Source organism: Trichosurus vulpecula, chromosome 7 (genome assembly GCF_011100635.1).
Source record: "Trichosurus vulpecula isolate mTriVul1 chromosome 7, mTriVul1.pri, whole genome shotgun sequence".
NCBI classification, from domain to species: domain Eukaryota; kingdom Metazoa; phylum Chordata; class Mammalia; order Diprotodontia; family Phalangeridae; genus Trichosurus; species Trichosurus vulpecula.
Window position 1 is genome coordinate 167401046 of NC_050579.1, and position 25630 is coordinate 167426675.

The 25630-nt window shown below is 34.4% G+C and overlaps 1 protein-coding gene across 1 annotated transcript in view; it reads right to left on the reverse strand.

Moving 5' to 3' along the window:
* Positions 1-1397: 1397 nt before the first annotated feature.
* Positions 1398-25630, reverse strand: part of GRIK2 (glutamate ionotropic receptor kainate type subunit 2) — a 533321-nt gene continuing 509088 nt past the window's right edge. Inside the window, exons 18-19 of the mRNA XM_036768273.1 lie at positions 17914-18164; positions 1398-2306 (exon numbers count right to left, since the gene is read on the reverse strand). Of these exons, the coding sequence (XP_036624168.1) occupies positions 2142-2306; positions 17914-18164 (416 nt within the window). The 3' untranslated portion in view covers positions 1398-2141. The remainder of the gene's footprint in view (positions 2307-17913; positions 18165-25630) is intronic.

The following is a 25630-nucleotide window of genomic DNA, read 5'->3' on the forward strand; positions in this document are numbered from 1 at the left end:
GGAATCTATTAGAAACCAAACTGAATTAGGATGGTGGTAGTAAATGAATACTGTCATCAAAACTGAAAATTGAGCTTAATTCTTCCTTTCCATCCTGAGGCTAGACCATCATCCTGTCACAAATGGGCATGTAATCGTGGAGAGAAGGGCAATCTCAAACACAGGACAGAAGACGACCATGATCACTTGGCACGACAGCCTAATGATTTCAGGAAATTGCATTGGGAAACATGAGTTCTGGTACCTAAGAGGCTACTAACTGACTGTGTAAACATGTGCAAGTCATTTTATTTTTCTACTGTTCACTTTTCTCATTTTTAAATAGGAAAGGCATTAGTCTGGATGACCTATAAAGTCCCTTCCAGCTGTAAAAATCTGGATCTATGATACTATTAATTGATACCAAAGGAGGCATTGAAGGGGTTGTGCCTGCCAGTAGGTATACTTCCTCCATCTGGTCATAATTTCCAAATGGATAAAATTCATCTTTCCCTGTCTCCTAACAGCTGCATTCCCAGCAAACACTCAGACTGTTCTGAATCCCTCTTCTAGTTAAGTGTAGGGGAGCTTCTAATTCACTTGCATTCCCAGAAGAACAGAGAGCCCAAACTAAAAGTAAAATGGACATAATTTTAATGATTTTGTTTTAATTTTGTGCATTGGATTCAAACAGCAAACTGTGTGCACTCAACTGTTATCACAATGTGGTCAAGAGGTCTGTGTCTTTTACCATTTACACACAATTGGTCATTACAGTATGTCATCAGCCTAGTGGAAACCAGGGGTGTAGCATGGTAAGCAGTGTTGGTAGTGCACCTAGCTTTTATATTATCTAACTTGAAAATATTTCTCTTCTATGATTCCTTTTCTTGATAAAAATAGTTTTCACCAAACGTTGGTGGTGCACACGCACTACCATTCATGCTTGACATCACACCCCTGACGGTAACGCGTGTTCTTTTTTTTTTGTTGATAAAAAGTATTACAAAAATTTCCATACAAAAACTATTTTCATAGAAATCTTGCATTTCCACAAATAAACCTGAACATTTTTTTGAAAAAAAAACTGCTCAAGAATTTTGTTCATTTTAACACTGTGACTGTATTGATAAATGCAGTCCACGTAAAAGTTCTCCCGCTCACTTCTTGTAGGTGACTAATCTCATTTCCACTATTGTTGAGAACTGCACAGGCTCCACTGAGTTCAATTTGCAGCAGGAACAAAGGTCTGGAAACCACGAGATGCTAAAATGTGAGCCTTCAATAGTCCATGTGACCACCAAATCCCCACCCCTATTTCCCCCTTTCCACAATTTAAAACAAGATCACTTTAATAGTGAAAGGTTACAAAATACATCCCTTTTAACTCAGGAAAATTAGGTCAACTGTTTGATTGTTGGCTTTCATTTGTTTTTCATTTTACTGGGGAAGGGTGTCTCACATTACATTTCCTGGCTTGGTGAATTTAAGAAAATCATTATTGCCTTGGTTACCGACATTTTTATTTCAGTCAGTGACACAGACAGTCCACAAAGCAGACACAAGTCCACTTTATATTCCTCTTTTTATGAAATTCAGATTTGCTTTGTGTTACAATATTTTTCACATCCAATAAACACATATTGTCTATTCAGATGATTATTATACTGTGCAGTTGGGGGCCAGTAACCTCACCACCTCTATATCTGGAAGTTCAGAAGAACATATTGTTTCTTGTTACACTACAGTTTTTGCTGATTCCAAGTCTTTTGTTTGTTTAATGATTCCTTGAATGACTGCCCCACTGAGCATAGATACTCCATCTCGTGGCCACAGTTGAACGTCCAAGGGAACCTGTAATCTCACTGGACTGCATTTGAAACCAGCCACAAACCTCATAAATCACATTCATTCAGAAGAATGGTGGAACCCATGATAAACAGTGTAACCCCGCAGAACACAGTTGATCCATGGTGCTTGTGAATCGAGTCTGACCATTGCAACTGCTTAGATCACAAGAGTCTTGAGTTCATAGACACAGCGGCATGAGGTAACTCATTTATTTTGCACAGGTTGCATATTTCCACAGGAAACATTCTCGCTAAAGTTGTTTGAAAAAAAAAAGACGACAGTTTGTGCTTGGGCATTTGGGTCTCCCAGCTTTATGCCATGGTTTCTTTCCCTGGCAACCTTCTGTCGTTAAATGTGTGCATGTTGATAACTTCTTCTGTTTTCACAATAACAGGGGCCTGGGGTTTGTGTTTTAACCGGCGCTGACACTTCAGAGACATCCTCAGCTCTTCTACCATAGCACTACAGAAGGACCTCTATGGAAGAAAATTGGAAAAACCATTAGAAGCATAAACCTGTAATGTCAAGAAATCAACCAAGCATAATGTTGTAAATTTGTAAACCTGGCAAATGAGCAAGATTGTTTCATTTCAGCCTGATGATGGTATGGGGCTATTCTTTTACATATGCATCATATAAATGCTTAAAATGGCTCAACAAAATGAGATGGCCCATTGAAAATTTTGTCTCATGCCTAAAACTGCTTATTTTGTAGGCAATGCTGAAGTCTTCCTTCTCCACACTGGCCACCCTGCCCCCCCCCAAAAAAATCTAGGATAATGCTTCAAATAAAATAGGTGCCCAATAAATATTTGCTCAATGGAATTAAAACAAATCTCTAGTTATGTATATAAAACACATATGGTTATATGGTGTATCTATGATTTGGGCAGATGCTTTTTAAAAATAGTTTATGTCTCACCAGAAGGTTTTTTTTTATTTCACTGCATTTTAAATACACATAAAACCAGAAAATCTTCTTTTGTATTTAATTTTAAATAATAAACATTTGATTTCTGAGAAACTGACATTAAAAAAACTCTACAGTAATTTTTTTCTTAATATCATTGCAAAAACACAAAACCATGATAGATATGGGTCTCAGCTAGCCCCTGATATTTCTACCACTAGGAAAATTATATCTGTCTATCTACCTATGGTACCTATGTATACACACACATATATAGTGTGTATATACAATATACACATGTATATACATGTATAGATGTGGATGTATACACATATATTATTTATATATACTAAATGTGTACATACACATACACACCCCAAATATGTGTGTTTTTATCCATGTATATGTGTGTATTTATATATACATATATACAAATATGTATCTAATTAGATGAATAGAAATCAAGATTTATTTTCAACATGAAAAACAAAATATCTTAGTTTGGGTATTCTTAAATCACTGGCATTAAGGGCTAAAAATAGTAATTCCATAGTTGCTATTTGAGGCGTTGAAATCTTTCTTTTTCTTTTTCTTCCTTCATTTTTAATGGATCAGACACTGTATGTTGGAATTTCAACCACAAGACTGGAATCCATGCCATAGAGACGTGTTTAAAATGTCATACAAAACCAAACACAACTCCCTTTCTCGTAAGTGTTATAGCTTTAGAGTGGCATATTCCTATAGTGGGTCATATGATAGCATGTTATTTTGAGTATGTCATAATTCTAATTTCTGAAAATCAGGCCATTCCCATTCTAGGATGCCAAATATATGAAGTTTCTGAATGTAAACAAAGTGTATGTGTATGTGTGTGTGTATATGTGTGTGTGTTTCTGTGTGTGTGTATAATTTCTTCACTTTTGTACAATTACAGATATTTCCTAGATTTTCAATAAAGAGTAGAATATATTGCTTGAACATGTACCTCTTATACTTTTCAAAACATTTTTTTGTCTATTTTCTCCCCTGATCTTTACGATAAACTTTTAAATATGTTGGTTTTATTATCATTTCCATGACAGCACTTAAGATGAAGGACCTGAGGGCCAGAGAGGTTCAGTGACATGTTAAGGTCACATGGAAAACCAACAGCAGAGCAGAAGCTACACAACATGTCTCCTGACTCCTAGGACACTATCCTTTTTTATTAAACTATGTTGCTTTTGTTAAGACCTTCTATGTTATATGCATGGCTTCTAGTTTCTATAAATTCTATTAATGTTATTAGCAAGATAAAATTTGTAGTTGCAAAGTGCTTTATATACACTATATCATTTGATCCTCAAAAAGAACTGTGAACTAGCCAATGCAAGTATTATCCCCTTTCTCTAGATAACAAAACTGAGAATTAGAGTGTAAGTTACTTGCTGAAGGTGACATACCCAATAAGAGGAAGAGTTGAGATTTGAACTCAATTTTCATGAACCCATTTCTTTCTACTGAACAAGTTTGTGTGACTCATATCTCTCATATCTTTACTTCAAACTACCTTATACACAATAGTCTTATTTTTTCAATTTAATAGAACCAGTATGTATTACTCATCTATGTGCAAGGCCTTGTGTTCAGCAAAGAGGGAGCTACAAAATGTAATTAGACACCATCTTTGCCCTTAAGAAGCTTTTAATCAAATAGCTATTTTCATGAAACCCTTTTGCTTATAGGTTACTATTTCCAAATACCATCCTTTTTTCCCACCCCCATCCCTACGTGACTCCAATTTTGGTTTTCATTTCTACTCTACATAGACTCTCTGTTCTATCCAGTGAAGTCTCTTTGCTCTCTTCATTACACATCTTTGTTTCCACTTGGCCAACTTTACTCATGGTGTTCTCTTGCCTTCAACACCCAACTTCCTTCTCTTTGTCAATTTTATATGTTTTGTCTTCAAGACATGGCTAAAAATTTATATCTTTGGGAAGCTTTCTGTAATTCACTGGGTCCCATGCTGATCACTTCTTTACATATTATGTTTTGTAACAAGTAAAAATATTGTAGAGTACATTAGCACACACTTACAATAAGAGCTAGCATTCAGACAGCACTTTAATCCTTAGGGAACACACGTTCTCTAGTTATGCCATGCATATGTGCTCCGATATCAGTTCTACTAAAGAGCAAGGACCACATCTTTCAGTCCTTTTCATCCCTCACAGCACCAAGCTACTACATGTGAAATGTGCTCAAACAACTCTTGCTGAACAAAAAGTACTGTAGTCATACACAAATACTAAATTTAGTTTTCAGTCAGCCGATAGCTTTGAAAATTTAGTTCTTAAAGAAGGCCACATTAGCTGGGTTGCTGGCTTCAAGAAATGTAAGGGAAAATCTAAAATTAGGTATGAACTATTTATTTTAATCACAAAAAAGCAACCGAGAGAGGAATAATGATAGGTATTTTAAAATTTTTTTTCTTAGGCAAACATCAAAATTTTCCTAGTTTGATAGTATTTGTGATGGAGAAGGGAGCTAGATAGACTCCTGTTTATCCATAGAACAACTGCCATAAATGATTACTTAGCAAATATTGTATGTCCTCAGAAATCAGGTAGCCTGTCTATTTTTAAAAAGTACAGGAAACCCAGTGATGTGTCAGTTGTGTATGTGGGTGTTAAATAACCAAGTGTCAGCTTTTAATAATTACTTCTTAAGAACACAATGTTAACTATAACATGGCAGTACTACTAAGATATTAGAAGGATCAGAGGAAAGAATAAGGGTGAATCTGCTACAGAGGACTAGCAGAAAACATGGATAAGAATTATATAGACAAGATAATGCCACATATCTAGTAGCAGAGCTGGGGCTTGATTTGAATTCTGTTGTTCCAACTTCCAAATTCAGTGTTCTTTACCACTATTGAAGAAATAGGGGAACCTGCTTCCAAAAAGGGGAAAAGATAAAATTTTAAAGTTATTTGGCCTTGCTTTTCTGTAGAGTCATTTTACAGAATTAAATATAATAAGGTGACACATGATTGAGATCTTAGGGGTCATGCAGTTCATGACTTTCAGTTTACAGGTGAGGAAACTGAGGGCTAGAGAATGTAAGGAATTTCCTCAGGATCATCCAGGTAGAAAGTAGCAGAGCTAGGATTTAAGCCTAGGTCTTCTGACTTCAAATCCACTTTTCTTTCCGCTCTGCACCACGTTATGGTAAAATTAAAACTACATTTCCAATATTTTGTAAATTGAAAATCCTTGCATGTGACTGTTTGAATTGTCCATTAAAACAAAGTTGGGCATAAAAAAAACTCTCAACCTAAAATTCTGTGTCAAGCATAATGCAGAAAATTCTCTTACACAGCTATCTCCTACAATATTGTTCTATCAAAAAGACTATCAAAGATTATTTTCTACTCAGTTTTGATCTTCGTACACACTGGGAGATCAGTCTAGACAATTGATTATAATGAACCAATTAGTCTCATTAATATACTTCCAATTTCTACAGGGAACCACTCAAAGTTCTTTTGCTTTGCTTTTAATCATTTTCTAGTGCAGTGAAGCAGTGAGGTCTGTCATAATTATCATATACTTACTACAGATAGCATGGACAAAAGCATTTCTTTCTCACCAAATTTTACTTAAAGAGAAGTCTGTAGAAATGATGGTTATTTTTGCAGCATCCAAATTGTAAAAAATAAATAATGCAAATTTAGACAATGGGAAGTATATATTTAATTTTAATCTCAGGAGAAAATATATATTTTCTTTTCTATTAGTTAAAATTATTTTTAAAATTTCATCATGTATAATTTCACATCATCTTCCAATTTTTAAAATTAATACCAAAACTACATCTAGCACATCTCGGGCTTTGTCTGAGGTGGTCAAACAATTATGTTATTGAGTTTTTCACTTTCAACCTACCAATCATTTTGTCTATAAGATTTCAAGCATACTGAGAGGCAGCATGGTCTAGTTATCCATACTACAGCTTTTTACTCAGTTAAGTCTAGATGCAAGCCCCTGCCTATGCAATATCCTCACATTGTGACCATGAGTTAGTCACTTACCCTTTCAGTGTCCTGGGCAATTCTCTATGACTATAAATTCTAGAAGACTTGCTGATCTGCATTCGGAAGAACATTTCCACACTGAGAGTTCCCTACATTTTTGAAATCACAGGTGCAGACAAAAACAAATGACAGATATCCAACTGTATCTCCATTGACTGGACTAATGATAGAATCACAGATTTTGATCTCAAAGGGATTTCTATTCCAGCCCCCTCATTTTAAAGATTACAAAACTGAGGTCCAAAAGGAAGCCAATTGTCTGTTGTCATGTAGACATAGCCTTACAATCTCATAGAGAATAACAAAAGCAGATATGTACCTCAGGTTATAAGATCTTAAAAATGTAAGATTTATCTCTATGTGGTGACTCAAAATATATAAGATTTTGCCATGTAGGCAAAACCGGTAACATGGCAGGCACACTATAACCAAACTCAGTCTATTTGGTTGAGATATTAATGTATCTACCATACATTTTCTAAATTTCCTCTTTGTAGATAGGCTGCATCAGCAATGTTTGTATTCTAAACAACAATGTTTGTACCCTAGAATTACACAAAGTTGAACCTTTAAAGACTTTTGAGCTATAAAAAAGATATTCATTAAGAAGTTAAGTCAAAGATGATTTTTAGAAGTTCAGTATTTTAGTATTCACTAAAATTAAATTTAAAGATAATCTTTGAGTTTTTATTTGAAGTAATTTTAATTAAATTTACAAAACAAAATGTGATAGGAACTCTAGAAATGTTGTTTTGGGGGTTTTTTGAGTTTTTTGGTTGTTTTTTTGGAGGCAATTGGGGTTAAGTGACTTGTCCAGGGTCATACAGCTAAGAAGCATCTGAGGTCAAATTTTAACTCAGATCCCCCTGACTCCAGGGCTGATGCCCTAGCACCACCTAGCTGCCCCTCTGGCAATATTTTTAAAGGAAGGTTTCCATTGACTCCAGACAATAGCATAAGTTTAGTTTTTCAAATTGCCTTATTGTCAGAAAGATAAGTGGTATCATTTCACAAATGATAATTAAGATGTCTTTTTTAAATGTCAAAAAATAAATGACTGAGGTTCTAAGCATTCACACAACAGACATCAGAAAAAAAGATTAAGAGTAAAAGTATGTTGATCATTATTTAAAATTCTCTCCTCTTGTAATTCTAAAAATGGTTTGGCAGATTTTGCAAACATATTTGGTTTTATCACTAAACTTATGAGATATCTAAAAATAAGAGTTGGGATTTTACAACATTAGGATACAAAAATTCATTTGGGGCTAAAAAAATGTGCCATCAAAAAAAAAGCAGTTAATACACTGCCACTGAAAAGTTAAAAGAACATTTATACATACATTTTTTCCTGAAATAGTTTGGGTTTAAATGCTTTTAAAATAACGGTATGCAAAGGATTGGCAATGTTTATATTTATTTCTATAGACCTCTATAAATGAATAAAGGCACAAGGTATTAGATAGAGGACCAGCTTTGGAATCAAGAAGATACAGACTTAGTCTTATGTCTAATGCAAACTAGCTATGTGATGACATGAAAATTATTCAACTTTTTAATTGCCCCAGACCACTCTTTAACACTATAAAGTAAAGACAAGTTGTCAATCCACACCAGTATAAAGATCTTCTACCCTGGAAATTTCCACATTGATGAAAATCACAAGAAAAAACATATACTCATATACCCACATACACATATACATATACAAACATGTTTATATATCTGTACCTTAGAGAAGTGATTCGAAGAAACCATACTAATTTCCCGTGACACAATATAACTAGCTATATTACTGTTTTCTTAGATAATAACAGTATTTCTACTTTTTATAAGTATAACTATTTGACAGTGTGATATGACAATATGAAGCATGTGTGTGAATAGAAATGCAATATTTGAAAAATGAGCAAGGTCATGTTCTACCTTAGCAATTGATGTATCTGAATTATTTTCCTGAATTCAAATTAACCCTTAAAAACAAATCACCAGACTACAGTATCTGATTTTTTTTTCCTTTCTAAATAGCAGCTTTCACATTACATAGAGCAAGGAAATGTCACAGGATTATGGATTTAGAAATAGAAGAGAATTGGAAAAGTCATTAAGTTACATATTAAGTTATATATATTAAGTTTATATACAAAGAAAACAAGACGCAATGAAGTTCAAGTGCTCAGTGGCATACAACTAGTATGTTTCTAAGCTAGAATCTTAAATCCTTCTGATTTCAAATACAGTTCCTCCCCTACCCCCTGTCATATTACACTGAGTGTCAATGCAGTGAGGTCTGTGTCATAGATTTAGAGTTTGAAGGAACCTTAGGAATCTTAGTGCAAGATCCTAGGGATCGAAGTCAAAGATATCAATCTAGGTCTTCTGACTCAGGACCAAAAGTCCTTACACACTCTACTAGAACTGCTTCTTAAATGTTGGCCCTTCCCCACTTTTTATGTTGTTATATGTGAATGGCAAGTTATTTATGTTTTATATTGCTGTCAATTAAAAATATCTGAAGGCATTTAGCACAGTTTTTGCTTAATAAAGGCATGTTCCCATCCTCCTCCCTACTATTACTGTATTTTATTCTTAAAAGCTTCTTTAAGAGTACATGTGCCTTTTTGTGGAAAATTGTTGTAAAACTGATTGTATATTGTATATCTATTTATTGAAGAGCTAATTTATTTTAGTTTTTCATGTCATATTTTAAGTCCTGTTCATTTTTTTAAAGAAAAAACAACCATAGTCCTCCTGCATTTATCACAGACTTTGGACCAATGTACTATTATCTATTAGGACAAAGCAATATTATTAGTTATTTTTGCCCTTGAATTCTGAATGTTATCTAGTAAGGAGCTGCCAAACTAATTACTATGACCCAATAAGGAAAGATATATCCCAGAGAAATATTCCTTATTAGACTTTAAACTAATAAATGTAATTAAAAAAACATATAATTGGATTATGCCAAGTTTGATCCACAAATTTGGGGGTGATAAAAGAGGGTAAAGTTTATATACATATATACATATATATATATATATACACACATTTATGTATGTATGTATACAAAATATTCAAAAACTTAATTCAAATTTAAATTCAATTTCATTTTGATTCAAATCCAAAACCCAATTCAACAAGCACCTATATAGCCCATATTAAATGGCAGAAAACAAAGACAAAATGGATGCTTGATAATGAATGTTACTATATAGTGCCTAGCACATAGTGCTTAATAGATACTTGTGTGTTCCTTACAAGCTTAAAGCCAAATTATTTAATAGTAACACACTGTTAGACTAAAAAAACATTCAATATGAGACATTCAGAGTATGACAAAAAACCTTTGACCCACTTACTCAATTTACTATTAGCACAGGGTAAGGACAAACCAAGGGAAACATGCATTCTGGGGGCCATAGACATAGTTTATTAAAACTATTATTTAGAAGAGGACAGAAACTGAGGCTCAGAAAGATGAAGCTTAATATGATACTTAGTGGGAGATTCAGGACCAAAATCCAAGCCTCTTGACTTCTAGTACTTCTCTTTTTACAATACCCTTACTGACTAAGGAAAAAGAAATGATACTGTCTCTCCACAGAGGGAGAAGGCAATCTTATGAACCGTTGATTCCAGCTTCCTTGTTTTACAGATAAGGAAACCGAGTTCAAAACCGGCAAAGTTACTTGTCTATAGTAACACAGGTAGGAAGAGTCAGAATTGGGATCTGAGCTCAGGACCTTACAGTTTAAAGGATGGTCTTTCCATTGTGCCAGGGTGACTTCTACAAGATAAGCTTCATGATTTACTTGGAAGTTAGTCTTTAATAAAATGATCCTTTCCCTCCTTTATATTTAATCAGTTAGGCAGAGGAAACTGGGGGAGAGGGAGAAGTTAGTTAATTTTTCACTAAGTGGACCCCAGTGAACCAGAAATGGCAGTTCATTATTCTTTAACCCTACAATTTTCATATGGATAAATACATAAACACATGATTAAAATAGCCTTTGAAATCTTGCATATCACAGAACAATGGCTCTATGTAATCATGTTGAATTCTGCAAATACAATGAGACAGAGAAAAATGGAGCACCATTATCCATTTTCACATTTCCCTATTTGGGCTTGCAAAAAAAAATCAATAAATAAGGCCTAGCACGCTTCAATCCCACTATTGTCAATATGGCTGTGAAACATATTTTGAGAAAAAGTACTGCTAATCACCACCTTCTGGCTTGTGAATGTGGTCTTGCAGATGAAATAAAAATCTATCATTCAAATAACTAAAGCATAATTCAGTTATGGATCACTTTGCCAAATACATCTAACTTTATAAGGCAATAATTGTACCCAGCTTTAAATGAAAATTATTTGCTCAAAGAAACAAAAGAGAATCACACAGAGTATTTGCTATTATATCTCTGTCGGAACCATGTGAGGATAAGTAAGGAATTTTGTGATGAATCTGATGTGTAATCTGTATTTCCTTCCTTGCTTCCTTCTTTCCTTCCTTTTCTTTCTTTTCTTCCCTCTATCTTTCCTTCCTTCTAGCTTTCCTTACTTCTTTTTTTTCTTACTTTTTTCCCTTTCTTCTTTCCTGCACACATTTTGGTTAATTCAGTCTCCAAAATTCCTCAACTCTCTCCCCTCACCAACAGGACTTATGGCCAAATTAACTAAGAAGCTTCTTGGGTCTTTCCCATCCTTTGTTTTATGTAGTAAATGTCATACAGTTATGTCATACAGTTAGTAAATGTCTGTGATAGTATTTGAATTCTGGTGTTCCTGACTCCAAGCCAGAGTGCTATCGCCTGCATCCCCTAGTTGCCATATGCTCTTAAGTAGAGGATCAATGGAAATATAAAGATGTCCAAAAGGAGAGAACATCTAAATCTACTATTTGCCCAGGTTTTACTCTGACATTTTCAAATCTGAAAGAAAAATGTCATAACAGTTTATTTTCTGCTTATATTAAATCAAATGAATGCAATCTGAAAGGTAGTTGGGCTTGGTGGGGTTCAAATCCCATCCCTTATTCATACTAGCTGGGCTACCCAGGCAAGTCAGTTTACTTGCCAGTGCCCCAAGCAATTCTATGAGACTATAAACTACAAAGAATGTATCAAACTGGATGTGTAGAGGAAATTCCCCATTATGACCTTCCTACACACAACAAGTCACTGTTCTGTTGGAAGAAAGAAAGAGGGAGGGAAGGAAGGGGGGGAAGGAAGGGAGGAAGGAAGGAAGGAAGGAAGGAAGGAAGGAAGGAAGGAAGGGAAGGAGGGAGGGAGGAAGGGAAAGAGGGAGGAAGGGAAAGAAGGGAGGAAGGGAAGAGAAGATGATATTTTAAGTTTTGCAAATGGCTACCAGTTTTTAAAAAACATTATTATTAATTATATATCTTAATTGTCAGTGTACTCATACTCTAAAATATTAATAACCTACCCACAATAAGGTACTTCAGAACTTCCTAGCAGTTGTGAGAGCTAACGTTTTGGTATAGTGTAAGAAAGAATTTTTTAGAAGGTATTTAAATACCACACTGCTCTCCTCTCAAGTTTTCTTCAAGGAGAAAAAAATACTTATGAAGTGATGTGTACAAGGATCTGTGAACAGCTAGTCAGTATTCAAGCAGAGTCTGCATAGAATGAAGGTAGGGCAATATTAGACAAATGCTTCCTGACACACCACACCTGACCTATTATCTTTCCCAAACTGCATGTTATATCAGCACCACTGTGAAGTTTCTCATTATCAGCTCCCAAATAGCAGTGTTTCATTTATTGTGCTTCCTACTTTGATTTACCACCACCTCCTACTTTTTTGATTTAGTCATGGCCTGGAAAATATCCTCTTTCTTTTCACAGATTTTTTTTGAATTTGCAGTTTCTGAAGAAAAATGGCTGTGCTTGGATTATCTTGGACTTGGTTTAGCAAATGACATAGCTGGCAATGTCAATTAAAATAAGCTAAAATGAGATGTTCTGCCAAAAAAAATGCTGAACAAGTATCTTCATTTTTAAGTAATTTTAAAGGACTCAATAAAAATGTAGGTCAGAGCAGCAATAAGAGTAAAAGGGTTCTAAAGTTAGTCTGAAGAGATGCTCTATTTATTTTATTTATCTGATGGGTCATTAAGTTTATTTGAAATTACTTTATGTTTGAACACCAAAGAACAAAGGAAACCAAGATTTGGCTACTGTTATGTCCGAGCTTACAGTTTCCAGGCCAAAAGAGCTCAGATAAGAACAACTTATCTCTCTAAACCAATTTTCAATTACAGGATCGTATAAAAAAACAATCTGTATGTAAGATTTCCTAAAGTGAAAGTAAACCATTGAAGTTACTTCTCTGTTACACATGAAGACAAAGTAGGAATCTCTCTCTCTCTCTCTCTCTCTCTCTCTCTCTCTCTCTCTCTCTCTCTCTCTCTCTCTCTCTCCCCCTCTCAATCTCTCTCTCTCTCTCTCTCTCTCTCTCTCTCTCTCTCTCTCTCTCTCTCTCTCTCTCTCATATGAATGAAAGCAGAAATATCCATGAATTAAATGATGTCTCTCACTTAAAGGGTTTTATTTAGATTTTCAAAGGGATGGATTTTAAGAACGTAGTGATAGCTATAGGTATGTCTATGCCTATATGCAACATATATAAATGAGAGGTTATTTTTATTTTGTTCACATCTTTTAAAAACTTCTATATCTATAGCCATATACATACACACACATACCCTGCACTATAACTTTTGGAATACCCTGCATATTTATGCATAAAAGGAATATATATACATATATATGCACATGTATAAGCAGCAGTGCGTAACTGGCACTATAAATTAATGGAATACTTAATAGAGACAATAATTTTCAAAAGTAAAATAAGAGATCATTTGAAAATCCTCATATCAGAGAGAGAGTATTTTACCTTAAGTTTTGCTGGATAATTATTAGATCTTTCTGCCTAGAAAAAGTATGCAGCTTCGATCAAAATTAAGATAACCAAATGAGAAGTAAATTTGACAAATTAAACAAAAGACAAAAAAATCAAATATATGCAAGATTGTTGAAATAAACTTCTATTTTTCATATTTTCTCCAAGACTGACCTCTATGAGTCAATATAATACAATAAATATGAGTTTTTACCAAATACAAACACTTGCTCATTTTGTGGAAAGATAGCTTTATGAAACAAAATACTTCTTAATAGACACCATAGTTTGTATTACAAACACTATAAACTGTTTAACTATTAAAAGTTTTAAATGTAATAAAAATAACAGACATTTCAGCATACTAATCTTTAAATTAAAAATTCAAACAATTAAATGATTTATTATAATGTAATACACCATCTTGTGGTTACTTAGAAGGAATGCAGTTCATGTTCTCAAAAATTTCAATGTCCACAGATTTCAACCACATTTCAATCTTTTCAGCCTCACCTCATGGAGTAAACACATTTGAAGTCTTAGGGTACTCTAATTTTTTACACAACTGGAAAATATAAAAATAAAATATTTTTATTTCACCTTTCATTTTACAATGTATGAGCTATTAGGTTCACCTGATTTATTTCCACTTTGAATTTATAAATAATATGCAATAATAATCAGACCAATGAAAAAGTGTTAATTATGAACACAGCTATAGCATTAATTCACAGTTTAAAATGAAACAGGGATGTAAGATCACAGCGTGTTTTGAGCATGTATTGATTTCTGTCTCTCAATTAAAAAATAAATACAAAAATATGACCTTGTTGCAGCTACAATTTGGGATGTTATTGATAAGTAATATTGATAAGTTGAAAGTAATTAGGTAGATGTTAGATAAAATATAAGTTTTCTGAGGGTCCAAGCTGAATATTATACATGTCTGTACATCCCAGTTGTCCTGTTTATATTAATCACTCAAAAATTATTTGTTATATGAATTAATGAATGAATGAGCACATATTTGTTGAATACCCAGGAACATTTTAGTTATATATGGATTACAAGTGATATAAGTTAAATGCAATTTTTAATATCATAAATTAGCTTTTTGTAAATTCTAATTTCATGAATATTCTTTATGACAGAAGTCCAAGAGTGTTTTTATAGTACATTTTAATAAATCTAGTAAGTTGTAAACAAGCAGCCAAGTACAATATAATAAAATATTAATTTTTCAAAAAACAATAAATAATGAACGTCAAGAAGGTAATGGATCATAATAAGTAATGTGGTTAACAATTCTTGTTTGTTCTGCTGAGTGCTTTTTATCACTTGGGCAGTACACACTAATAGGGCTGGAAAAAGATGAATTCACTTTTTCAAAAGAAGGTTTTGTTTTGTTTTGACTTCAGCTCTGTAGCTGTACCTTTCTCAGCACCTCTCCCCATGTCTAGCACAGTACGTTACATTTGTTAAGGGCTGTTATTGAATAAGCCATACTTGTGCAATAATTTGTTTTGTTTTATGTTCCTCAATTCTAACTGATATCCTGCATATGTATATTAGGAGGTTCCCTCCTTTCTGAAGGGTTTTCGCATTTGCTCTTACAATAACTTTGAGGCTTGCCTTCCTCCACTACTTCCTAAAGGAATAGCTGAGAATGCCGCGTTTCCAGCTGGAGGCCAGTGTACTTTCCTCTAATCCCTACTGCATCTGCTCAGGATGTCAAAAGGAAATGTACTGAAAAAAAATATGTGGAATGTTTCACTCTTTCAAACCAATTTCAACTATGCAGTCTAACCCTTCCAAAACCATGTTTGTTCTCGTGTAGAAATAGATGTGATATGTATATTACTTATAGGGAAACCTTCAGTGAATTAAAAAAACATTTTTGAAATGTTTCCTATTTTTACCTTTCCCAAAAATAATTAAATTAGGAACACTTCTTGCCAAATTAAAATGTTCTGGTAAAAGTAAAGCAAAGTTTTGTGTGACTACGCAAAGTTTATCAATGGGTACAAAATCATACTGGCTATTTAGTATAGCAGAAAAGAGCAGGTTATTAAAATAGATTAAACATCTTCTTTTGCTGTGTGGATTATATACTAGGTGAAATTAGGTTTATTCTTCACATTTTTCAATTTTTTCCTATTATTGAAGAATATCAGTTACCTTTCAAAGGTTTATAGATCATCTAAGATGGAGTAGCAAGAAACTCTAAATATAATGCCACATTTCTGTGTATATAATACAGATTACAATTATTAGAAAAAAATGATGTTGTTTTGGAATTGAAGAATTTTAGAAGTATATAAGCCCTCCAAAGTTATTTTATCCAACCCCTTAATTCAAACACGAATCCTATTTTTAAAAAGAAGGTATTTATTTATGCTTTTAAGCATAAATGTTAGGTACTAACATTCAAGGATGTCTTTATTATAAAGAAAAAAAAGACTACTTCACCCTAAATGACAAGATTCCTAAAATGGATGAGGTAAGAAGTGTTTCCATCTTGTGCGCATAGTGCTTAAAGTATTTTTTAAAGGGCACAGAGTTGAATTTAAAACAAAGTTCATTAAGGGAAAAGCTATACTTAGATATTTTGGCTGCAATCATATGTCAATATAACCAGCTACATAAGTCAAAACTACAAAAACAGTTGCCTGAATTTTTCATTTTTCAATAGGTTGTTTTGGTGTTAATAGGTACTATTACATATATATGTTATAAAATTCATCAAAATTACATGTATTTTAAAACTAAAGATAGGGAGTTATTTAGATCATTAAAATGAAAATGTAGTGGACCTCTATTAAAGAATATAGGCCCAGGGACAATAAGTAATTGTGATGTTCATGAATTATTTAAAAGAAATGAAAATGCTTTTAGCAACAAATTAAAAAAAAGTCACTTGAAAGGTACAAAGGCTCCAAAAGGTTGACAGAATTTAGTCACCCTGCATTAATGAAGGGTAATAATCAGATCTTACTTATCTACTTTATATTGACCAACATAATTCCATAAAGCTTTCCAAATATTAAAGAAACTTGTGACCCCACTCTGCCTCAATATTTGACAGCTAAGCTTTTTTAAAGCAATATTAAGCCTTATTTTAAGCAGTATTACCAAAAAGAAGCTATTTATAAAGACATGAATCAATATAAATTCTGAAGGGTTAAAATAGCTTTTTTTAAAAAAGGTAACAATGCTTGTTTCCTGAACAATTTCTTTCTTTATAAAAAGGTATCTTGCAATATCTGAAAAGGAACCAATTCTATATGTGGGAGGATCCCAAGAATTCCTACTCCTGTGTATATGAAGAAAGATAGCACCATAAATTGAGGGATTGACTGAGGTCACAAACTTTTTCAAGGATGCGAAGACAGGTGAAAAGATACATTTTTGTTCCACTTATTGAGGAAAGCTTACGTAAAATATATCATGTTCAATGTATTAAAGTTCAACAAATATTCATGTTTTAATGTTTTTCTTTAGCTTTTACATGTACATATCTATGTATTTGTGTAAAACTCTATATCAGTTGTCACTACTCCAAGGAAATAAGGAATCTAAAAATGATTATATTAGCAAAGCAGAACAAAGAACTATCCATGTTTCAGAAATCTATGAAAGTTACAGAAGATTAAATCATAATCGGCAGTAGATCCACAGCAATAATATTGATTTTATCCTTTCAAATGAAAATATTGTCAGAATGAGATCTTTTTCACAGACATTTTTAAGTTTTCTGACTCTACATTGATAGTCAGTTTTGTATCTTAATACCATATTGATTTGTAGAAGAGTAATTTGTTTCCCATATTACAGTTTCAAGTATCTTCCTCTTCCATTAAATTAACTGCAGTGAACTTCCAGGAGTAAAAAGCTCTCTTTTTTCAGGCTTGAATAAGAGGAGAAATAGTCACTTGTCCTGAAAGCTGGCTACAATTAAACATATTAAAAAGAAATTAAAAATTGCAAAAGGTGATGCCTCACATCCTTTGTTGTGAACCTTTGTCACATAAGTAATATTAGACAAGACTATGAGCAGCCACAGGACTATGCAAATTTTTTGGCTGGTGAAATCATGAAGCATGGATTCCTTAAAATCCACAACAGTGGATTTAAGTAGTAAAAGAACAACATTTACCTTTTCCAGTTGAGCATTTTTTTTGGATTTGTACAGGAACTCTCCAACTGCCACAAAGACTGAAAGCACCAAGCCGGCTGCTAAAACAATGAAGATGCCACCAATATTCTGAACTCCCAGAGCACTGGCTTCTTTACTCTCTTCCTCTGGACAGCCATTACCACGCCACCATTTTTCTTTCATCATATGAAGCTTGCCTTCTTCTTGGAGTTGAAGAATTGCTATGGTGATCTTATCTCGATATGGAGAACCTACAATATAGGAAAGAAAGTGTAAAAAAACCTCAAAAGCAAAAAAAAAATCCTTTTAACTATTTCTTACCCATAGAATTTCATAAGGAAAGGTTATCTTGGGAGATGCTATTGTCCTTCTACAAAGAAAGGCAATAGATCTCTATTTCCCCAAACATAAAGTGTTAGTTTTACTAGGGCAAAATGTTTTTTTAAAAGATAATGGAAAATACATAAAAGGACCATAAGGAAAATAATTTGCAGAGAAATATTCCAGATTCTCGTAACAGTTACATGGATATCATTTTTTTAAAAGAAAGCAAAAAATATTGCATCTCTATAGCAATGCAGAGGAAGCTTGAAAAATGGCAATTAAAGAAAATATCATAATCTTCATGACTGTGAGGGGTGAGAAAGCACCTTCATAGTTATTTAAGTCAGTCCTCCTCATTTTACAGACAAGGAAACTGATGTCCTGAGAACTGAAGTGACTTGTCCAGTTTCACACAGAAGCAGAAAGTGATGGACCTGTGTTTGAAGTGAGGTCCTCTGATTGCAAATCAAGTACTCTCCCCAATATAGTAGATGACTCTATGAGTAGGTGGCTAGCAGAAATAAGGCATTAAGTTACTCTTTAGGAATCATCAATGTAGCCACCAGGTGAAAAGCTCTTGGATAATGATGATGATTACACATGCTGATGTCCATGCCACGATAAGAGGAAGGTGGAGTCAGTCACAGAATCTGAGTTAGAAAGGCCTCAGACTTTATCTAGTCCAACCCATAACGAAACAAGAATGTTCTCTATAAAACAACAGAAAAGTAGTCAAGCAGATTAAGTTTCAAGACCCTCTAACAAGGAGAAGTCGTCTATGTCTTGAGGAAGCTGGTCAGGTCACCAGTGGGGCAGCTACTACTACTCACAGATTGTTAATTATTGTTTGTCCTTCATTCTCAAAGAGGACCATGACATTGGAAAGGTGATGTCATGACTTTCAAGTGAATTGGATTTAAGTGAGGCAGGACTATGCAAAGTCACCTGTCTCACTCTCTCCTCTGGAGTCACCTGGGTCTAGTGGCAAGATACAGATCAGGAAGACTAGAGATAGCCCCAGATGCACTGGGAGACTTTGGTCTTTTTAAGCTAAAGTCTTTAGCAGGTATCAGTTTGTCTGGGGCAATAACCATTCAGTGATTAAGTTTAGGTAAGAAATGAGGCAAACAATGGCCTCTTTTACCTAGCCAAAAAATCAAGCTGGGAGGGGAAGACCCCCTGGCCATCTCCAGTCACCTTCATCTATATCTTGCTACTGGAACCAGGTGACTCCAGAGGAGAAAGTGAGGCAGGTGACTCTGCACATCCCTGCTTCACTTACATCCAATCCCTTTATCCTCAGTGGACCATAAGTTGTAGGCCCTATGTCACACATGTCTTTCCTCCCCTGAATACTTTCCAAATTATTACTATTTTTCCTAAAATGTGACACTAAGAATTAAATGCAGTACTTCAGATGAAGGCAAAATATAGGAGGGTTATCACCTCTCAAGTCCCAAATATGATGTCTTTCTTCATAAATCTTGAATATATTACCTTTTTGGCTACTATATCACACTGTTGGATATGTGTATATATGTATTATTCCATATATTGCCTATAGCATCTATAACAAACTCTATCTTCTCCCTTCTAACTTCACAAGGATCCCTTAACCCTCCCTCTTACTATAGGTGACTTAGATGCTGACTTCACTATTATTCATACCTGTTTAATGCTATCACACGTTGTTTCCTCTTTCCTTCTCAAAATTGGAAAAAAATTCCCTACCCCCTCATTAAAATTAATCCTTATTGTCTTTTCTCCTACTTCTTCCTTACTCTTCCAGGATCTTGCCCCAGCTGTCTCTTTTCCCTCTCTTTCCTGTACATTCACTTGCTGCTCCACTGAATCCTTTCCCTCTGTCTACGTACGTATGTATGTATATGTATGCATGTGTATATAGATAAGTCTAGGTGTACAAAACATTAAGACATTGAACTGAGAAAATAAAGATGGATTAGTTGACATAGTACTCCCTTAAATTTCTCATAAATATATGCCATACTTTTCCCCAGAGGAAAAAATAAGAGGCAGCCATGGAATAGTGGATAGAATGCTAAACTTAGAGTCAGGAAGATGTCATTTCATATTCTGCCTCTGACACATTAGTTTTATAACCGATTAATGAATAACTACTTTAATTTAACCTACATCAAGAGAAAGTGTTTCTTTAACAGGAGTTCCTTATATGAATGAGATGTATATGTTAAAATAATCATATACATATGTATATCATATATTAAACATATGAGACCTATACATGTATATGTGTATATATGTGTGTGTTTAATGTTAAACACTGCTCTAGTTATATATTATACATGGGAGGTACCTACAACATAAAAATATTGATTTGAGGGGAAATACTATTTTCCTCTTCTCACATTTGTTACTAAATTTCTTGAAAACAAAGTTATTTATACTCCATGTTCCCAATTCCTCACTACCCACTCTTTCCTCCATCTTATTCAATCTGATTTGTGCATTAATGTGGGAGTCCCCCAAGGGGCTTTTGTTGACTTTATTTTCATTTCTCTCTACAATCTGTCCCTGGTGAGCCATTCACTTCCATGTACGTGACTACTCTGTGCATATGTCTTTCAGGTCTCCTCCTCTAGTCTTGACTTCTCTTCTAAAATACAGATCCTTTCACAATCCAGATGTCGCACCAGCATCTCAAATTCAGTATTTCCTATTATTCTTATTATTATATTTCCTATTATTATATTTCTCCTTGAACATTTTTTCTTTATGTCTTCACTATTTCTACTTATAATGTTAGTACTCACCCAACTTTCCATTTCTGTGATCAGAAAACATGGACTTATTTTTGACTATTCCTTTTTCTTTAGCTGCTATATCTAATTAGTGACCAAATCTCACTAATTTCACATCCATGACATCTCTTAAATATGTTTTTCTCCTCTATAGTTCCACTTCAATCATCCCCTTAGTCTTAGCCCTTGTGACCACCTAGATGAACCATTAAAAATATCCCATAAGGCCTTTCTACTTCTCCCTCTCTAATTCATTCTATATACTGAAGCCAGATTAATCTTACATATGTATGTATATATGTGTGCATATGTGTGTGTGAATGCATGTGTGTGTATCTTGTGGTGTCATTCCTCTGCTCATAAATTTTCAGTAGCTCCCTACTACCTGCTGAGCAACATTCAATTGTTATTGGCTGGCCTACAAACCCCCTGCAATGTGCTAATAACACTCTGTTCAGATTCATCTCATGTTACACTACTCTATATTTTCTGCTTCAAGAAACTATTTTGCTGGCCTTTTAACATGTTCTGTGATTCTTAGCTTCTACCTTGGTCACACTAATACTTATAATTAGAAAGTTATCCTTTCCCTACTTCTGGTTTTTAAATCTTGCCCATGCTTTAAAATTCAACTCCAATGTCACTTCCTTTAGAAAGCCCTTCTTTTCTCCTGCTGATGGGTTGTGATCTATGACCTTGTGTATTAACAGCACAGCTATATGACATCACAAAGCATTATGATTCATAGTTAGTGGCATATATGTTTTATCCCCCTACTAGATTATAAAATCCATGAGGGTGGCCATTTTCTTATTTAAATTTTATATCCTTGCCAGCACCTAACATAATTCTCTACACAAAGTCAGTACTTAATTTGAATATTTGTTGAGTGAATGAATGAACACTTCATGCCCAATTCCATTTGATAGGGAAAGAGCCTTGTTTTTAACAGAAGAGACAAGTTCAAGTTCCATATACCAACCTAAAGTCTTTGGCAAAGAGAGTAGCTGTGGAAATTCAGAACTTGAGTTTTTGGTTTATGATGCATAGAAACCATAATTAGTTATGAAGAAATCATCATAGATTTTTTTATTAGTACATAATACAGAGTAGAAGCAAGTGAATGATAAACATGCACATATATATGTATATATATGTGTATATATATACATATATATATATATATATATAAACTGTTGAGTGTCATTAAATAATATAGACTATTACAGACTTCTTTCTGTGACACTGGACTAGTCACTTAACCCTGTTTGCCTCAGTCTCCTCATCTGTAAAATGGAGAAGGAAACGGCAAACTACTCCAGTATCTTTGCCAAGAAAACCCCAAATGGGGTCACAAAGAGTTAGACATGACTGAAAATAACTGAACAACAACAATCACAAGCCTCTTTCATGTTATTCGAGGTTGTGGGAGCTCTTGTGGCCTCCAGAAAAGCAAAACCCATTGTTTCAAACTATTTCCAGCCAGTAGTACCATCACATTGAATTGTTTGTATGACTGAGTTCTTACAAGGAAGATTCTTTTTAAAATTTAATTTCATTTTTAAGAGGGTGAGAGAGAGGTATAATGGAAAATAAGCTGTATTTAGAATCAGGGCACCTGGATTCAAATCCAGACTCTGCTACATACTGCTGGTATAACTTTGAATAAATGACTTATCTGCTGTGGGCCTGTTTCTTTGTCTATAAAATTAGAAGGTTAGACTAGATAGCTTCCAAGGTCCCTTTCTGGCTCTAAATTTGTTTTCATATGATTCTACAAACATTCAAAATGTGATGTGCTGACATGTGGCATGTGGTCACCAGAAGCAAATAAATACTATGGAATATCAGAAAAGTTTTCTCTCTGCTTGTCAAGAGGGCTGAAGAAAGTGGAAATAAAGTTGCATATTTCCTGTCCCAGGTGTCTCATCTATATTGCTTCAGGTATATTTCTCTCCCCCTATTTTCTTCACAAGTCAGTGCCAGTCAACAAGGATATGGAAGACATGGACAATTTTAAAAATTGTACATATAAAACTGATGTAGAAAACATGACAGATTTATTAATGGTACTGCTGAAAATATTGCTCCTTTGTCCTAGCTCCAGTAAGACAAATTCAGATGTGAATGTTTCCTCGTCAAGAATACACAACTCTGCGGGAGAAACTCAAAAGAATCACAGGAGACCAGGAGCAGCTGGGCAAGGTTAGAGGCCTTGAGGCTAACTAGCTCTCCCCTTTCTGTTCCCCCAGCCAGAATGCTCTTTTAATTTAATCCTTTGTCTGCTCTGAAAAGGGCAAAAAATATTTTGCTTAGAAAAGTCTATGCTGGCAGCAGCAACTGCTGTTTTATAGGAGAAAAGAGGGGTTTTATTGTGAAATGGTGGAGTGAAGAATTAGTGGGGAAGATAAATCTTTGAAAATTGTCTTCTTACACTTTGTGTGTGCATATGTAAATTATATCAATGCTGCTTACTATTTTCAGAAGAGGGGAGGAGAGGAGGGAAGGAGAAAAATTTGTAAAAATGAATACTAAAAATTTTCTAGACATGTAACTGTTAAAACTTTTAAAAAGTGTGTGTGTGTGTGTGTGTGTGTTTGTGTGTGTGTGTGTGTGTGAGAGAGAGAGAGAGAGAGAGAGAGAGAGAGAGAGAGAGAGGAAGAGTGAGAGAGCATTATTTTATTTGTTTGTTTAAGAGAGAAACACATGAAGGGAAAAGGATAAGAGCAAATGCTGTATTCTTATATGAGACCACACCATTGTGTGATTAATTTTCCTACAACACTGCTTTGTACATGTTATCCTCATGCTATAGGATGACTTCCCATTGCCTACAGAGAGTATGAAGACCCTTAAGTTTTTGGTTGTCTTTTTTTATGCATTAGATAACGGGGATTTAAGTGGTGGTTCTATGACTATATTCCCTATTCTGGACAAGTTACTCAACTAACCTCTCTGGGTCTGTTTCCACATCTATGAAATGAAGGGGGTTGGACTAGAAGACCTCTCAGGTCCCCTCCAATTCTAGATTATCAACCTAGTTCTAGCTCTAAATTCTGTGATTCTGTGATGAATAATCTGGCATGCAAGAGCAGATACAAACTAATCCTTGTCTATTTTTCAGACCATATCTCACATTTCTCCCCTAAACAAACCCACTAGCCCCAGAACACTTTTCCACCTCTGCTCATACAGTTTTCTTCCTCTAGGTTACCATCCACCCTCCTCTTTATTTGCTTAAGCTCTACTACTTCTTCTAAGTTCCACCTTTTCCACAAATCCTTCCCTCGTGACTCCTAGGAACATAGATTTAGAACTAGAATGAACCTTAAAGGTCACTGAGTCCAACCCTCTTATTTTATATATGAGTAAAAAAAAAAGGCACAGAAAAGTGAAGTAACTTGCCTAAGATCACACAGTCACTAAATGTCAGAGGTGGGATTCAAAACTCAAATCTTCCTGAGTCCAAGTTCAGAATTCTATCCACTAGATGATGCTTTTTCTTGCCTCCTGTGATCATTTCATTCTCTAAACTCGTATAATACAGTCTGTAACAATCATTTGTGCTTAACTTAGGCTACTTTATAATGATCTAGAAAATATATGATTGGAAAAAAGGACATAGACCAGGCATGTAATAATAGGAAGAGTTGCTGTACCAGTTCCCAGTTCTCATTTTTAGCCTATAGAGGTAGTTCTTCCATGGAAAATTAATGGGAACACATGGGAAAAACCAGCACAAGATGTATCTAGGTTGTCATCTTCACCACTAGTGGAAGGGCCCACATGGATGATATCACAGATCCATTAAAACAGTAGAACTGTACTATCTGTATAACTGTTGATTAATTTCTGTGGACATTCAGTCATTCTATTCAACTAAATGGCAAGCTTCTTAATACCAAGGGCTATCTTTCATATAATCTTTATATCACAAATATTTAGTAGATATTACACACAAATAAATGTCTGTGGAATATCACCCTAATTCACTGGCAAATGATACAAACTTTTATATATTAACATGCTTCTATTATTCTACAACAGAGCATCTCTTTATGGGATTATAGATTTTGAGTGGGAAGGAAACTTACAAATTGTTTAATCCAATCCCAACCTTTTACAGATGAGGAATTGTAGCCCAAAGAGCTTACATGATTCACCCAATGTCACATGAGGTGGTATAAGACAAACCTTGGAGCCACTAAGTGGTATAGCTGATAGAGTGTTGGACTTGGGATCAGGAAGATAATTATTAGCTATATTACCATAAGTAAGTAACTTAATCTCTGGCTGCCTCAGTTTTCTCAGCTTTAGAATGAGGATAACAATAGGACCTATTTCTCAGGGCTGCTATAAGGATCAAACGAGATAATGTCAGGTGGCAAAGAGAATAGACTGCAGGGCCTAGAGTAAAAAAGACTTCGTCTTCCTGAGTTCAGATCTGCCCTCAGATACTTAGTAGCTGTGAGATCCTGACCAACTCACTTAACTTTTTTTGCCTCAGTTTCCTCATTTGTTAAATGAGCTAGAGAAGGAAATGGCAAACCATTTAAGTATCTTTGCCAAGAAAACCCCAAAATAGGGTCACAAAGAGTCAGACACGACTGAAC